The 18,910-nt window shown below is 37.1% G+C and overlaps 1 protein-coding gene across 3 annotated transcripts in view; it reads right to left on the bottom strand.

The window, feature by feature from the left end:
* LOC109083017 (voltage-gated potassium channel subunit beta-1) overlaps positions 1-18,910 on the bottom strand; it is a 115,652-nt gene that overhangs the window by 48,278 nt on the left and 48,464 nt on the right. For all 3 annotated transcript variants that reach the window (XM_042775064.1, XM_042775065.1, XM_042775066.1), the window contains exon 2: positions 7,941-7,984. In XM_042775064.1, coding sequence (XP_042630998.1) covers positions 7,941-7,984 — 44 coding nt within the window. The remainder of the gene's footprint in view (positions 1-7,940; positions 7,985-18,910) is intronic.

The following is an 18,910-nucleotide window of genomic DNA, read 5'->3' as shown; positions in this document are numbered from 1 at the left end:
AGACTGTTTATGATTTCTCTGCCGGGACTTCCAGTCTCCAGCGACATCGTGGTTGGAGGATCCCTGTTCTCTGCCTCCAACCTTTGAGACCCGGATTCCACATCGGCCATTTGACCCATGGCTCCACCTTGGCTACTGGCTCTGTCATTTCCACTGTGGCCTGTCAGCCCACCAGCTCCACCGGGCTCCCTCATCCCGTCGGCTCCACCTTGGTCAATCGTCCACCTGTCTACACTTCTGGGCTACATTCCTCTGGTTTTGTCTCATCCCTCCGTCCTTCTGGATCCTTTTGAATCCTCCCTCTCCCTGGCTCCACCTTGGTCCTCTGTAACTCTGGCTCCACCACAGTCTTCTGGATCCCCACCTGTGTTCGGTCGCATGAGCCGTCAACTCCGCATTTGCCCTCCGGGTCCTCAGTGTTACCTTGGATCTGAGGCTCTCCGTCTCTGTCTTGAGCTCCTCTTCCATCAGTCTGCCCTCTGGTGTCGCCAGCCCTTCTTTCAACATGGGTCCTCCGCCATCATGACTGTGGTCTGTACTCCGCTCTGGCTCCCTGCTCTGCCTCAGTCTTGAGGTCCTCCACTACATGGACCTAGCCCTCCGTCCGTCCTCCTGTTCCACCTCTGCTCCACCACCCTTCTAGACTGTGTTGTTTTTGAAGCATCTGGAAGCTGCTCCTTAAGAGGGGGGCTATGTCACATTCACCAGCTGGAGTGCCCATGAGCTCCACCAGAGGGCACTGCTTACTACTCCTTTGCCATTGCGTCACAAACTACATTTCCCATAAACCTTTGCTTGGACTCATTGTTGTGTGATCACTTCCACCTGTGTGTCATTAGCTTGTTTAGGTCTGTGCTTGAGTTGTTGTTTGTCGGTTGTCAGGTTGTTCATACATTACAATATGAACCAGTTTGAAGGGGAATTCTGAAGCTGCTCAGGGATAATACTGTTCATTGCTGCTGGTGTAAGATCAATTTCCACAACACCATTTATAGCACACACTGTAAAATGTCTTCATTTCTGAAATTTTAAATAGGGATGTGCCAATACTGTGCTCATGTACCCATACTAAAAAAATAAATAAAAAAAAACACTGATTCCAAACTTGTCATCTGTTGCTAATTTGTGAATGTGCAATCCAATATGGAGATGTGCCTTTTAAATATTTGTGTAGGATGTGTGTTTAATACCCTGAGGGTAAAAATCTTATCACAAGCAGTACTGGAATCTTTCCTCACAAAAAAACTGATACCACACAGGTTGTGAACAGTGCTGTGTCCAGACAAAGAAACACAGACAACAGAACAACAGAGAGTATAATAGAGTTATTAGATATTGAGGATGTCTATGAAGTACATATGTAATTAATATATTGTTAAACATTCAGTATTCTCCTTGAATAGCTGATCTGAGCAAGCTGTTAACAAAGCACGCTTAGCACATGCATTGTTTAGATTACAACTAAACTGTAAATATAAAACAAACTAGATTGATAGTGGCATTCACTATAAACATTTATTTTAACCTCAAGCCTATAGAACTTTATTTAAAGTGGAAGTTGAACTAGCAGCCTGTGTGAAATGCGCTAGGCTATAGGCGTATCTCTCATTCTGGACCAATACAAAATTCTATGTGCATTGTGTAGGTTTTGCTTCCTTGATGTCAATTGCATTATATTGTCTCTGTCACCAGTCACCAGCTCTAAACTCTCTAAACAATCTCTGTCACCAGTCACCAGCTCTAAACTCCATGTCCCAGAATCCTCCCCGGCTCACACCTGTTCTCAGTCACGATCACCATCACTTGGAGTTCTAATCACTCGCACCTGCTGCCGCTTGTCAAGCTCCCCTTTATCTGCTTACTATCCACACTCCCTCGTCATCAGATCTACCGTTTACATCACTGAACTATACCAGACTCACTACCTGAACTTACCTGTGTTTGCTTACCTTTGATGTTCCGATGTTCCTGTGCTCCACTGATCCCGCTCCTCCACGTTTGTCCTCTCAACTTCTCCTAATTCGTCCTGGCTCCTCATTCAATAAATACCTCTGTGTTGACCACTAACCTCTGTGTCCCTAGCCTGTGTTGTGACAGAATACTGGACCCACAAGATTTGCCTTACACCATGGGCATTCTCCTCACACCTCAAGACCCAGCAAACCTTCTCCTCATGCACTTTCAAGATGGCTGCCCGATTGAAGACTATGTAGAGGAGTTCCTCGAGCTTTCACATCAAGTGCCCTGGAACGATGACACTCTAAAGACCGTTTTTTGGTGTGGCTTAGATGATCACCTGTATCAACAGGTTCCAGCAAGTGCTACTCCTGGTTCTTTTCAAGACTATATTGATGGTATTCTGTGGTTGTGTGGATCACCGTTTACAGTAGAGGAAGCACTTCCCAGGTCCTCTTCCATGAGTAGGGATCCTGAACCGGTTCCATTTTTCACCGCAGAGCCCATTCCTTAGCCAATTGTCCCCATGACCTCTGCCAGGAGAAAGAAGTGGAGAAAGGATAAGCTTTGAGTGTCGGCTCCAGCCCACAGAGCTCGCTCCAGTGTCAGCTCCAGCCCCAGGGCTCACTCCAGTGTGGGCTCCAGCCCCCGAGTTTAGCCCACGGAGGGCACCTGTTCCTGAGTTTAGCCCAGAGAGGGCTCTAGTCCCCGATTTTAGCCCAGAGAGAATTCCAGTCCCACAGTCTAGCACAGAAAGGGCTCCATTTCCCACGTCCATCCCAAGGAGGGCTCCAGTTGCCAAGTCAAGCCCAGGGCGGGCCGCAGTTCCCAGTTCAAAAAAAGTTGCGTTCGATCCTCCGCTGGCTGTGCTGATTTAATCTAGCGAGTCTAGTGTCTTGTGTTGCAAGTTCAGTGACACAGGCAATGATCAGCAGAGTTTACACATTACATTTTGGTAACAGTATGGCTCACTTGGAACCTCAGCCGAGGTGTTACTGAAAAAAGTACCAGGTACCAGGTACTAATCACAATGGAAGACCCCTCAAAAGCGAGCCATGCCATACCATGCAGTGGAAAAGCACCATTTGACTTCCTTTGACCTCCGTGACAAGCAGGTGTCAGCGCCACCTCCAGAGAGTGAACTTGCAATTTTATTCAGCCTGTTTGCTGCTTTTGTTCAGATCAATGAGAAAATCTGACCAAACTTTATGCAGCAAACTTGCAGTGCCATAAAACTAAACTGGTGGATGGAAAATAAGAATGTGTTTTCTAAAAATCTAAACCATTAGAATAAGAGATCTAGAATTATTCACATATTTTGAAGTGACCATGAAAATAATACCATTCATTTTCACTGTTGTTGGCACAGCACGTCTTCAAAGTGTTTGTAGCACGATGTAGCAACTGCCATTTCAACAATTTATTTTCAAAATCCATAGCTTAATCTTATCTTGTTCACTTTCTTTTCTATATTTCCACTTCTCTGCAGTCTGCACCAGTTTTATAGTGCCGCCTTTTCATTTTCAAATATTAACACAAGCGACTGATACTCTTTCAAATTTGTTATTATTACAGGGCATTACTGTCTGAACCCTGACATGGGCCCCCCTAGTGGCCACAGGGCCGTATACAACCTCTTATTTCGCTTATTAGGTCAGGCCAGCTCTACTACATCCCTTAGTAATCTGTAAGGAGATCTAACTTTTCCCTCTCTAGTGAGAGAGAGAGATTGCTGTACAGCACTTCAAGTCCATCTGCTTAACCTTAGCCTGAGGGACTTGATTACAAAAGCAGCAAAATGACAAAACTTTTATGGTGATGAAATTCTGAGGTCTTTACAGCAATAAATGTTTCTTAGCCTCTGAAACTTTTTCATGAGTGATGTTTTGAGGTGAGTAGACTTTCTCCTCGGGGTGTGGGAAATGATCCAAAGGCCAATATGGAAGCCCGTTTCCGCCACTTTTTTCTCAGAATTGAAAGTTCATATCTTGCAATTCTGACTTTATAACACACAATTGCGAGTTATAAAGTCAAAACTGCGAGTTATAAAGTTAGAATTGCGAGATAGGAACTTGCAATTCTGACTTTTTTTTTCTCACGATTCAGAGAAAAGTCAGAATTGCGAGTTTATATCTGACCTTCTGACCTTCAGTTCAATGCCAGTAAATCACATTTTCTCTGAATTAAGAGAAATTACCTGAGAACCTCTTTTTGCGTGTATGCTTTTAATAACATGCTCCACTGGCTCGTCTGATCTGCTGTAATGAGTCCACTGGAGGCGAGCGTAGTGAGAACCCATGTGCAGCTTTATTCAAAGTGATCATAATCCAAACAACAAACAAAGACTAGACTTGACTTGGCATGAGCAGATATAGCATGAGCAGACTTGACAAACAAAACCACTAACTTACCAACAGAGGTTACAGGGACAATACTCAACGAGAAACAATGGCAACATGAGGGCTACTTATACCAAACAAATGCAAAACACATGACACAATCCAACCAATGGGCAAACAGGACTGAGAACCACATGACAAGACCATAAAACAAGAGGTGCCTTCGACTTCATGAAGCGCTGCGTAAACCGATCGGAATCTGACTTGAAGCAGTGCATGCCAATTAGAAATTTTGTCTGACTTGAGACGGCACCGACGCCACATGACTGTCACATGTGGCATCAAAGTACCGCAAGAGCGTTTCGAGAGCAGCCAGCTGACTCAGCACCCCAGACCAACTGCAGGAGCGCTGATGACGACACAGCTGTTTCACGATTGGCCAGATTCACCGCATGACAACGATCACGTGTGTTTCAGGTTTATTCTAACCTTTTCAATGCACAAATCTGTGGTTTTAGAACGGTAAAAGCTTTTTTACTGTAGTCGCACTTTTGTATTGAGTAACATTTATCATACAACACCGATAAAAGCATATATACACCCACTTGGTTAGTATTTAAATAGTATATGATTATGTTGAACTTTATTCTTGAAAAAAATGGCGCTGTATTAAGCAGTATGTAACTGTTTCTGTTGCTCATGAAAACGTTTCTAAAACGTCTGTGTATTTGACAAATATTGCATTTAATTCACTTCATCTGAGATAAAGTATGCAAACACCACGTGAGTGTCACTAACGGGAGAAGAAGGTGTCCGGCTTGATGTGTCTGTTTTCAACTCCGCCCCCGACTGCAAGCGGCTACTCGTTGATCGCCGCCTGTAGCCGTGTTTCAAGTCGAACGCACCTTATAAGCACAAGACACATGACTAAGACAACCAATCAAAACATGACATATGAACCAAAGAACCAATCAGAACATAACACACAGACAAGGGAATCACATGACAGAACATGGCTGTGGCCTAAATACAAAATATAATAACATGAAAACAATGAACAAGAAACAAAACCCAAAACAGGCCTTACATCTGCAAAGTCATGGGAAATTGTGAGAATCTGTCGGTAGTGATGGGCAAATGAAGCCTCGTGAAGCACTGAGGCTTTCCACTGACTGTTTCGGGAAAAGATTCAAAGCTTCGCTTTGGTTAATAAAAAATATAGCAGCCAAAAGCCTGTGAAAGGTAGGATGAAGCAGCGACAACAAATTCCATAGATCGACTCATGTTACATGCACAAATAAAAGCCTTACAGTGTGTGTGTGTGTGTGTGTGTGTGTGTTGAATTTCTCTCTCTGATAAAATAATTTACCCATTAAACTGTGGCATTAAATGCCACTATTAATATCGATATGATGTTATAGAAGAATAATGTACACATATATGTATTGCATATGCCAAATATTATATTTTTTCTTAAATAATTTGTATTCTTCATATTACTTTTATGACTGGGTATTTAAAAATGTAATTGAATAAGTCTGAATGAAAACCTACTCGTAAAGTTAGATCTAGGGATTCAAACATTCCGACGCGCACGTGATTGGACAGAAAGTGAGGCTTCGTTTTTTGTTGATCACATGATTCTGTGAAAACAATATGCGCTCCGGCACAGAGCTTCGTGAGAAATTGCGCTGCTTACTCGATACATGCTTTGAAGTTTCAGTGTCATATTTAACTTCACTAGCTGTCGGTGTGTTGAGGTGTTCTCCTGCTTTGCCTAATGCAGTTTGGCAGGATCCACGGCGGGCAGCCATCTCTGAGCGAGCTCCCTGCCTAAACATTAGTGTAGCACCACCTGCTTTGCGCACTTGTGGCATTATGGGAGATAGTCAGTTGCCAGCATGCTGACCTTTGCATGAGACGGCATCCTGGGCTCTCAATTTTGCTCATACAAAAATTATTCTAGCATTGTAACATTGAAGTTTTTTGGCTTGTGACAGTTCTCATATAGCTCCTCATCTACTTGCTTTAAATTGAAGTTTCCTTTAGAGAAGCTCTGTGAAGATAGAAAATTTAAAGAAGATAAATAATCTCAAACTACCATGATACGTGAGGTGGTTCATATAGATTTGCTGTACAAATTAATGATTCACCAACAAATTATTTAAATGTCTGTACAAAAGTCCCTGCATCTTCTAAATATTTAGTAAAATGTTACTGTCCATCATATATTTTTAATCAGTTATATAAACTACTGTTTCTAAGTTTCTGAGTTAATTTATTGTAAATTAGATTTTTTATAAAAAGATATCACCGACTAATTGTCTCTTTTTGTTATCAACTTTTGATAAGTGTAGCTAAATACATTTTCATAAGAGTAGCTTGTACTTTAAAATACTGATGTTTGTGTAAAAAAAGAAAAGACACATAGACAGATTTATATAAGTTTATAGTCTTTTGTTGAATAAGACTGAGGTGAGTCTCCTCCTGTGTTCTCCAAACAAACCTACACAGTCTCTGCTGCACACTTAACCTGCCTCTTTCTATATTTAACTCATTATGTTCCTTCTCTGCAAGAGTCAGATATCCTTGTCTCTTTCTCTACTGTTTGATTGGAAAAATCTGAGTTACATAAAATATTCTTCACTTGTTGTGGAGGCAGACGTGACGGCACTATCACCTCAACCTGTCTGGTGTGCTCTGTGATAAATACAGATGTGACACAGCACATGAGCCATTAATTTGCCTTACAGAGCTGTGATATGACTAACATGCACTTTATATTTTTAAAATAGCTTCAGTAAAAGGAATGCAATTATAAAGTGAAGAGCTTTTGACTTCAAATCATTCATGTTCTGTGGATTTCTTAGAAACAAAGAGGATAGGATGATTTAGACCAATACTTCTCAAATGGTTTCACTTCAGGACCCAGATTATTAACATCAGACATCACATCGAGGCCCAAAACAGTACTGTGTTCTTTCAATAAAAAAAACCTTAAAAAAAGGAGAGAGAGAAAGAGGGAGGGAGGGAGAGAGAGAGAGAGAGAGAGAGAGAGAGAGAGAGAGAGAAGAAGAATGGGATCATGACCAGACAGAGGCCAGATTCAAACCTGTGTCTCCTTTTTGAGCATCGCTTTCTGAGCTATTTATTTTTCTGGATATTTTTATATTTAGTAACACGCATACACTGTAGTGATCATATTTTAAAAGACACACACAAGCATATGGAGTCCCTGTAGCGTTGGCCTGTCTCACTCTGAAAGCTGAGTCTGCCGTTTGTCATCTCAGAGGTACCGAATCTGACTGGCCAACTCCAGTTACTGAAGTTCAGCTTTTGTAATTGCCTTTATATATCCCACTGTTCAAGTCCCAGCCCTCCTTTCCAGACATCAAGAGCCAGATATTGTTTTTTTTGTTTAGTTTTTTTTTGTGTGTGTGTGTGTGTGTGTGTGTGTGTGTGTGTGCGTGTGTGTGTGTTTGTGAAAGAGGGAAAATGCTAGAGAGAGTCAGCGTAGTATCATGATTAATGAGCTGTTAAACAGAACTGAACTCTGCAAAAACTGTCTCTGCTGCTATCTGCTGATTTACTGCACCAAAAACATACAGCATATGGAAACATCTTTTTTGATATAAAAATACTCACCCAGACCGAGGCATGATACTCTCAATCCAGATTTCCCAAGGTTCCTAGACAGACAGGAATAGAGAGAAGAAAGAGAGAAAATAAAACATTTATATTAGATAGTACATTGGTGTCCTTCTGGATCAGGCTTCATGGAGCTAAACAGTATTTCTCAATGTAGATTCTAGCTGAAACACAAATGTAAACAAAAGTATGTCAGATTTGAGTATGTGTATATATAAATACACATACTAAACATTATGCTCAGCTGTCTCTTTCAGGTCAACTAGTGTTGTCTGAGAAAAAGTTAGTTTTAACCAGTGTTAATCTAGAGATGCATGAGATGAAGCTGAACAGTGAATGAAAACCAGTAAACTATCTTTGCTGGCAGGTTAACTATTATTTTAGTATGGAGACATATAATAGTTTTTATTAATGTTTTTAATAGTTTTTGTTACTTTTATATTTACCATTTTCTTTTCAATTTTAAAGCTTTAGTAATTTTGTTTTTGTTATTTTTATAAATTTTTTTAAAGGGATACTCCACCCCAAAATGAAATTTTTGTCATTATTCACTTACTCCCATGGCGTTCCAAACCCGTAAAAGCTTTGTTTGTCTTCGCAACACAATTTAAGATATTTTGGATGAAAACAGAGAGGCTTGTGACTGTCCCATAGACTGCCAAGTAAATTACACTATCAAGGTACAGTATGAAAAGCATCATCAGAATAGTACATCTGCCATCAGTGATTCAACCGTAACGTTATGAAGCGTCGAGAATACTTTTTGTACGCGAAGAAAACAAAAATAACGACTTCATTCAACAATTTGTCTACTCTGTGTCTCTCCACATCACCATAGCACCATTTTGGAGAATATGAGCTGAACGCAGGCAGCATATGCTCTTCTGTGTCAGCCGCACCAAGTGATTAATGACAAAATTTTCATTTTGGGGAGGAGTAACCCTTTAATGTCTGTATAGTTTTTATTAATGTTTATTTCATCTTTAGTTTTCATTATTAGAGTACATCAAGTTAAGTAAATGAAAATGTATTTTATTATATTTTAGTTTGTTTATTTTAAGCAAGTTTTTTTTAATTCTAGTTTTAGTGAACTATAATATACAATGACTTTTAATGCCACATAAAATGTAAAAAAAAAGTGAGATTACAAGATTAAAGTCATAATATTTTGAAAATAAAATCTGAATTAAAAGAATAAAGTTATAGCCATATGAGATTAAAGATGTCATATTTTGAGAATAAAGGCATAGCAATGTGAGATTAAAGTCATAATATTTTGAGAATAAAGAATAAATGTGTAGCATTATGAGATTAAAGTCTTAGTATAAGAAAAAACGTCAAAAAACAAAGTCGTAGCAATATGAGATTAAAGTCATTATTTGCTGAGAACAAAATCATAGCAAGGACAGTATTTTGCATGAATAACTTTAATATGAAAATTCCACCACCTACTCTGCAAAAACATCTGTGGCATCCAGCCTTTCATTCTTTACATTTATTTAATTAAACACAGCAATAAAACGTTCTACGGAGTGAAGTGGGCTCATGACACATGGTATGATTTCTGCTTACATTTATTTAATTAAACACAGCAATAAAACGTTCTACATTTATTTTCTCATAATAATAAATTTGACTTTATTCTCGTAATCTTTTTTATATCGTATATGGTTATATGTATATATATATATATATATATATATGTGTATGTGTGTGTTTGTGTGTGTGTGTGTGTGTGTGTCTCTAAAACGCCATTGTTGAAACAACCATGACTTACTTCAACACATTCTATACTAATCATTCAGGAACATAATATTATACAACTTACATCTGTACAACTTAAACTATTTACGTGCTAATATGAATTTGTCAGTCAAGTTGTGACTCATGTTGTGATGCATTTCAGTAACAATACACTAAAACAAGGAAAATTAATATCATTTTAATTTTATTTCAGGATAACACTGACATTTTTCAAATGTTATTTGTTAAATGTTGGTATGCAGTTTATAAATATTTTAATATAAAATATAATTAATAGATCAATTGTTTGAATATTTGGTTTAAATCTACACTGCTTGTCAACTGAAATGTTATTTTGTTGACTAAATTTAGATGCCATTTCAAAAGATATTTTCACTTTTCATTAAAAAAAGGCTAAAAGAAAATCCTTAAAAAATGAACACTGGTTTTAACATTTTTTTTTTTTTAAATGCTTGTGCTTCCTAAACAATAGCATTGGGTTTAATGATAAAGGTTTATATGCATGTGAATGCAAAGTCAATATTTACTGACACTTTTGAATAGCCCTCAACCGAGAAAAAAAAAGTCATTTAGGTCCAGGTGGTGTACAGTAGTTACAGAAATCTACCAGCAGAGGTTTACTTGTTCATGCTAGCCAACCAAACTTTGAGTTGAATAGAAAAGGCATTGCTGGGATTCTAAACACCACAAGGGAAAAAAGCACTGACAATGTGTTGATAAAGTATGTTTCTGGTCATAGTCTCAGCGTCAGAAATGCAGTGTGCTAAATCCCATACACAGTTCAGAACATAGAGATTTTGAGACTCCACAGCAAGTGTAAAGACTGTCACAACAGCTGTTTGAGCACCATGAACCAGATTAAAGGGAATTCATTGTTTTTAATAAGATGTATTGATATCAAGTGGGTTGGGATTAGCGACAAATTTTGCAGGGAACACAGAAAAGTGCTGACAGAGAGAGAAAATGAGGATGAGTAACTTAAGAGAGAGAAAATGCAAGCCGGTGCATTCTGCTGAGAGATTGTATTACCTCTCTGCTACTATCAGTATGAATTTATATCTCTGCATCAAGGCCAGAGAATGAAGGTTCAGGATAGTAACAGATTCACCGTGCTGCAGATAATAAGCCTGCAAGTGTGACAGATTACACATGGCTAATGCAAACTTACACAGCACGTTCTGTAATATACACCCTGCCGTTACCATTAGTTTCCAGGGATCCATCTGTCAACTTGTGACAGTTCATGACAACATTAAGTCGAAGAGTGTGACCGAGGAGATGGCACAATCCCCTTTCAAGACCCTGACCAAGGTAGAAAGAAGCAGAAACAATAACATGCCTACAGGCTTATACACCAAATATTTGTTGTGGATGTTTGATGCAAACATTTTGTACAGGGAAAAAAAAAAAAAAAACAAAAAAAAAACTTTCCTATCGATCTACAGTACTGAAACCGGGTACAGAAAGTCATTCATCAAAGGTTTTTTTTTTTTTTTTTTTTTCAGTACATTAATATTAGTTAATGGATAAGGTTTCATGAATAGCAACTATTGCAAAATTTAATAATCTAGGAGGTTAATATTTATAATTTTTTTTTTGTACAAAATATATACATTCATCAAGGAGGCATTCAACTGAAGTAACAAAGACATTTATAATGTTACGAAAGATTTATATTACAAATAAGTGCTTTCCTTTTGACATTTTGATTTTACCAAATAATCCTGAAAAAAGTATCTTGGTTTCCACAAAAATATTAAGCAGTAACAACTATTTTCAGCATTAATAATGACAAGAAGCATTATTAATAATTTAATAATTGGATAATTGGTGAGGATAGGATACATCAAGGCAATATATGTGTATATATATATGTATATATATATATATATATATATATATATATATATATATATATATATATATATACATACATACAGTATATATAGATTACAGTATAGATAGATAGATAGATAGATAGATAGATAGATTAACTGATTGGAGGGGCATAGATTACGCGGGGGGAAGTCTTAGCTTTTGAATGATATAGTGTTTTATGTTACAAAGGATTTTTATTTTAAACATTTCTGCCCCCCTCACTTCGGAAAGATGGCTACACCCCTGACTGATTGATTGAATATTGTGGTGCAGTTATATTGTTAGTGCACATGTAGTTGTGAACTGTAAGTCTCTGGGGTGAATTTGTATTTTGCAAATAACAACACAGCAGAAGAATGCTATCTATCATTGAAACAGTGAGAGGACAAAATAAAAATAAAAATGATTGGGTTCCAGTCAGATTGTGAAAGATGTTTAAGATTACATTAAAGGGGCTGCTCAAAGTAAGCTGCACCAAAGACAAATGGTGCATTGCACACTGCAGAAATACAGAGGATCATGACCACAACAGTGGCATAGCTCAAGGAAACGAGTTCTAGTGTCTAGGGGACAGCATGTAATGTACAATTCTGTGTGTACATCTACAATGTGACTGTCAATCTACACTGACAGTATCAAACAGAGCAGAACCATCCAGAGACCAAACATAGCTTTTGAAGCAACACACACACACAGTTTGTCTCAAGTTAAAGTGAGGGTGTTTAATCCTGAGAGTGAGCTAGAGGTGCTAAAATCAGTAGACGGAGTTTAAACGATGTAATTAATCATCATAATCATGCTCTTTAAAGGCACTCCTGCAGGCCGTGTGGTCAGTGGCTCTGAGGGGATTTGAGAAGTTTCTGCACCAGCAGCTCCTTTCAGCAGACTTGCACCGATCACTCACATGTTTCTCAATGAATAATTAAGGGAGTAAAGCAGATGTATTGTTCTGATGTCAAACAGCATCAGAAAGAGTTGTATAGCATAGTCAGGGCCGGTCCTCGCATTTTGGGGGCCCTAAGCAGATATTCAAAAAAGTGTGTTTTAGCATTTCTTATTTTATTTCAGTTAACATTTATTTTATTTCAAGTCACTAATTATATATATATATATATATATCTATATATATATATATATATATATATATATATATATATATATATATATATATATCTATATCTATATATATATATATATGCGCAATTTTAGTTAATTATAATAACTCCATTGTAAAAATCAGTGTCTACTCACTATTTACCTTTTAATATATATATATATTATATATTTATGTATTGAAGATATAGATATATACTTTTTGAGCACTGTTAACAATTTCAACTACTTAAATTGATTTTAAAAAAAGTATGAAAATTTAGTGAGATTAATACTTTACTAAAGCAAAAACACCTGGATTATGAAATCGCTGGCATGATTTATTCCTGATTAAAAAGCAAAAATGTATAAGTGTAAATAAATGTTATAATAAAGATATGGCTAATTCAGATATAACATATTATTTGACGTTATTTGAAAAAAAAAGACCAAACTTTTATACAGCAAAGGCGCAGTGCTGTAAAACTTAATTGGTGGTTCGAACAGTCAGCATAAAATGAAAATTTACTGTATCTAAAAAAAAAGTAACAAATATAAAGACAATTCTGTCTGAAACTGTTATTATCTTATGGAAATTTTCTTCTAAGCAAATGCACTTTTTTCTTTCAGTGAAGGTAAAATTGAATACTTCAGTATACCATGACATTTTGTACAATGCTTCCAACTTTGTGGGAGCAGTTTGGTGAAGGCAATTTTCTATTCCATAATGACTGTGCCCCAGTGCAGAAAGCAAGGTCTAAAGACATGGTTGGATGTGTTTGGTGTGGAAGAGAGCCCTGAACTCAGCCCCATAGAACACTTCTGGGATGAACTGGAATGGAGATTGCAAGCCAGGTCTTCTCGTCCAACTTCAGTGCCTGACCTCACAAATGCACTACTGGATAGTTGAGCAAAACTTCCCACAGAACTACTGAAAAATTTTGTGGAAAGCCTTCCCAGAACAGTGTAAGCTGTTTAAAAAAGGTTTTAAAAACATACTAAATGGTGTTTTTTGAAAATCTAAAAATGCACAAGGTTTCCTGTGAGGGGTAGGTTTAGTAGGTGTAGGGTTGGTGTAGGGCGATAGAAAATACAGTTTGTACAGTATAAAAACCATTATGCCTATGGAGAATCCCCGTAAACAACCAATACAAACTTCTCTAATCTTTTTGTATTCTATGTATTTTTTTTTTTTTTTTTTATTATACAATTAACAAAAGCAAAAAGGCCTCTAATACTAGCTTGCTCTTTTCTTTTTCTATTCTATCTGTTTTCTATATATTTATTATATTAAAAAAAATACTTTCTACATGTACTGGGTTAAGCTAACTGAGACTTGTTATAGCACTTGCATATCATTGCTCTCTTGTTGAATTTGATTGCTTCCATTGTCCTCATTTGTAAGTTGCTTTGGATAAAAGTGTCAGCTAAATGACTAATATATAAAATGTGTGCGTGTGTGTGTGTGTGTGTGTGTGTGCGTGTGCGTGTGCGTGTGCATGTAGATGGCATACAATTTAGTTGGAAGCTGAACTGTCATGATTACTTTAGAAAACATAACCCATAATCTGAGAAGAATAGAGTGAATCAGACTCATGAAGTATTCATGGAGCAATAATCAGAGAACAGCTCTTCCGCCCATTGTCTCTACTATGTGTCATAATAAAGTAATGTGGTATAATATGATGGTGTAAAGTGAAGATGTGAATTGGGTCAATGTGATCATGACCTCTGGTGATTTTGAGACCCCAGGTGCTTCATCTGGAAGCAGTCTGAGTGCACACGTGCATATAAGTGCGCTATCTGCTTATGTGCTTTAGCATCTGTTTGTATGCATTGGCTCTTTCCAGAACAACACACCTGAGCCCTCAATTGGTTTATGTTTTCAGGGTCAACCTCAGTTCCTGCAGCACATAGTTTGCCTCAAATCTGTACTCAAATCGTTTCTGAAATCTCAGATGTCCAATCCATTCGTTTCATTCGGTCTCTCTTGACACCTTTCCAGTGTTAAAAGTCATTCTGGTGTGTCGGATCCATGTGCCGTGGTGTTATACATGAACTGAATGTGCTAGAGGAACTGTAATGGGTTCTTCATGAAGGTTACAGTCACCGCATGCTATACTTAGAGAATCACAGTCTCTTCAGACACACATCTCTGACCAATACAGGCCTAATTAGGTAAGAAGTCCCCGTGCACATGAAAAATCATTTCATGTTTCATAGCAGAAGGTATGGTGACGTGAGAGAAGCTGGTGAAGTACAGCATGATATAGTTATTATATAAGTAACAAAGACAGAAGATAGGAATTTGATGAAATAAAGTGAATAAGGAAAAAAAAATCTGAAAGAAAAGGACATGGTAAAAGGCATATACAGTTTTCTGATATGTCAGGGGAGACTCCATCTGTCTTCCTTACAAAACTGTCCGCATCTCTCACTTGCAAACATGCTTCCTTATAAGAAATGCCACTTGGTTATATGATGCAGTGAAATGTATGCATTTTAATTGACACTTTAGTTTTCAAATGTTACTGTACACTTGAAAAACAAAATACCACACTAAGAATTTTGCCTCTTGATTTAATAAAGTCCACCCAAACAGCAAATGTCAGCACTCATAATCCATTCCAGAAAAAAAATTATGACGCAATATCTATGCCCTCATTCACACAACGTTCCTTCACTGGCTTTGCTTCCTGTCAAAATAAAGCAATGAATGAAACCTTAAGTTAAAAATAAGCCATAGTATGACACTGTACTTAATGAAGTCTGGCGCTTGGATTATTGAAAACAGAACTTTAATTCATTTCTTTAGAGGCTTCAGTAAACAAAAAATTATTTGAGTGTCATGGGGCAATCAAAACATTATACAAGAACTCAAATAACTGCCTATACCAATCACAGTGAACACTGCAAAATAAAACATCTAATATCTGGATATATTTGCTTTGCAGCAGATGAGAAAGAAATATCAACTGCCAGATGCTCAATAGGGTATGGATGCAGTGCCTCTGTGCTAGGCTAGCACACATAAATCAATCTGATTTTCCTTCGTACTCTGATGCTGATAAAAGTCTGAGATGTTGGGCTGCATGTTTAATGGACAACAAAATGCATAGAGGTATAATAAGATGAAGCACTGCAGATAATCCACCCAGCAGTAAGAAAAGCGAGTCATCTCATAAGGAAACATATTATATGTGATGTTAATGTTTGGAGTTATTATATGTTATACTGAATCTGAAATTTTGACTAACCAGGAATCCTGACTGAATGGATCTTGCAACACAGAGAGAAATTAAGTAAATAAAGTGTTGAAAATGAACAGTTCTGCTTGCCTGCCACATTGAGCAATGCTCTGCCTTGTGATCTTCTCAAAAGAAGAGGGAGCAAACTGCATAAATCAGGAGCAAATCACCTCCATCCACAGCTTGAGCTGTACTCAATGGAAACTGTTGCTGTGGACTCCAAGAGCCAAGAGATCTGACTGATGTAATCAAATATATTAAAGGTCGACTGAAGAATAAATAAGTTTAAAGTATTGTTGAGGTAAACTGATTTGTAAAATGTGAGCTTGGAAAAGTAAACAATAAATGCTGTGCTCTGTTCAATGAGTAAATATTTTCAGGGTGATCTCATTTGTATTCATTGTGTAAGTAATGATAAGTGGGTAACAGACACTGGAATGTAAGTGTTGACAGAATCTGAAATGTAAACCCTTTTATACAGTGATTTACCAAAATGAATTTTTGAAACCAAAATTAAACTTTTTATTTAGCCAAAAAGAATAAAAATTAAATCGAAGATAAAGTGTCAGTGCAACACATTTTCTAGATCGGGAAGGAGGAGGCGGGAACCGGCGAACATTTAAACAAAAAACTTAAATAAATAATAAATAAACAAACCCAAAATGAAAGTAAATGTGGCAGCACCTCACAGACGACTGCCGCACAAAACATAATTTTGTCACGCTAAGTAAATGATTGTCACTGTCAGTAATTTTGTGCCCTCTAAACTATTTATTCCAAAACTGAACTTTATTTATTTATTTTATCTGTTTCGGGGGAATATTTTTGGTTGCATAAATTTCAGTGCATCACTACATTTTTGTTGTTGTTGTTTATACTAGGGCCAAAATTGATAATTTAAAAAATTGGCTCCTTTTGAATTCATGAGTTTCAAATTTGTGGAATTTGAACTGGGAATGACTGGAAGAGGAATAATCTATCAATCTGTCTATCCATCCATCCCTCTCCCTCCTATTAAAACCCTAAAGATTAGTTCAGGAGCTTAAAAAAAGTGTTTGATGGCTTCAAAACTTATTATCAAGTCTTTTCAAAGAGTTTTCAAAGTCTATATTGAAAAACTTTAAGTTAAAATTGACAGCTACTATAATAATGTTTTTGAATTTCAATTCAGTTTAATTCTACTTTTTGACATTAAAATACAGACTGCATTTGCAGATGTGCATCCTGTTGACTAATTTAGGAACTGAATTGCAAATGAAAAGCATTCTCACTTCAGTGTCAGACATACAAATTTTTAAAAAGAACCTGAAGACTGATTTGAAAAAAATATCAGTGGAACTCTCATTTATATCAGCAAACATTTAGTATAATGCAAATTTTAAAAAAAAGTAAATTATGAAAAAACTAAGAATACTAATCAGATCCCGTTGGTGTTTTATGTTTCTGCCAACTGTCCAACCAATTGCTGACTAAATGAAAACAGACTTTTTCCAATCTTTTTCTATGTAAACACACTAGATGGACATCTCTGACCACTGCGCTCAAGTCTCACATCTTTTGCAGCACAAGACAGGTCACAGGAGTTCTTAAAAGGCAGCGCTCAAGTTAAAAGGAGTTCAACTTTTAAAAAAACATGACTTGAGACCTTGTGTATTTTCCTTATTTCACTGCCCATGTCTCATTCTGTGTGAATGACCTCTTACTCATACCTTTGCTGAACTGAGGATATCAGGATCCTTCAAACAGCATAAAAGTTACATCTACATGATTCAATGCAAATTACAGTACAGTTACAACAGGAACAGTGGTGCTTTGCTGCAGCGGACAATGCATTATGCATTAGTCTTTGCAGGGTTTGAACCTACAACCTTTCAGTTACCAGTCCAGATCTTTGACCACAAGACTACATCAATCTAATTAAACAAGGATCTCCAACTAAGAACAGGAACAGCTGAACTCTAGTCTTTTGCTATGTACAATGTCCTCACAGAAGAAATAATTTGGCATGCATTAATCTGTAAGAGAGGTGTTATTTCTCTTGGGTCTCATTTACACCTTCACATGTTGAGCTGAGCTGTTTCCCTCCCCATGAGACCAGGATGCAGTTACCCTGTGATTATTCCTTCCCCTTCTGTGTGAGTCAGAGGACAGTTCCCGAGTTCAAGCACACACTCACAAACACATACATCAAACTCTCACATGACTGCAGCACAGGCACACTAATATGTACTTACAATCATAATTGCACACTGAACAGGACTGAGCAAGAGAGAGAAAGAAGGTCATCAAGCAATGTTGGTGCGAGTGGGCAGAGGAAAAAAAAAACTCCACTGACTTTAGTGTGGGGATTCAAGTATCCTCTTAGTGTTAGCTTCCGGCGAGACTTCAGCACCCTGTGTGGGTGTCTGATTGAGTGACTGCTTAAAACATCACACACTGGTCATTTCATTACGCTCAATGAAAGTATAGGAACTCAGTTTCTCAGTCAAGAAATGAGCATATCTCATCCGCATATCTACAAATGTTTGTGATTAAATCAGTTTCTTATTTCCTTTCTCTAGCTTTTTCTATATAAACTCGACTAATATATTGCGTGTCTTTTTTTCTATTAATGCGATATAACGACTGGTAACTTTCGATTAAACTACAATGAGTACTAAAATTCATTTGAATGAGTTATTGTGTCATATGTTCAAATGTCTAGCCAGTTCACATTCCTTGTCAGATTTTTAACCCTTTAAATTTCCAAAACAACAAATAAAGTAAATAAATAATAATTCTAATATTTAATATATATATATATATATATATATATATATATATATATATATATATATATATATATGTAATAAAAAGTAAACATATTAATAATCATGGATAATATGTTTGCCTACAAAAAAATGCTAATTATCCTAATAAAATAAATAAATACATAACATAACTGATTACACTGTGGACCGTGTGGTGCTTTTACAGCAGATGGAA

The sequence above is a fragment of the Cyprinus carpio genome, chromosome A18 (assembly GCF_018340385.1).
Source record: "Cyprinus carpio isolate SPL01 chromosome A18, ASM1834038v1, whole genome shotgun sequence".
NCBI classification, from domain to species: domain Eukaryota; kingdom Metazoa; phylum Chordata; class Actinopteri; order Cypriniformes; family Cyprinidae; genus Cyprinus; species Cyprinus carpio.
Note: the sequence above shows the minus strand (reverse complement) of the source record. Positions and strands in the feature narration are given on the sequence as shown.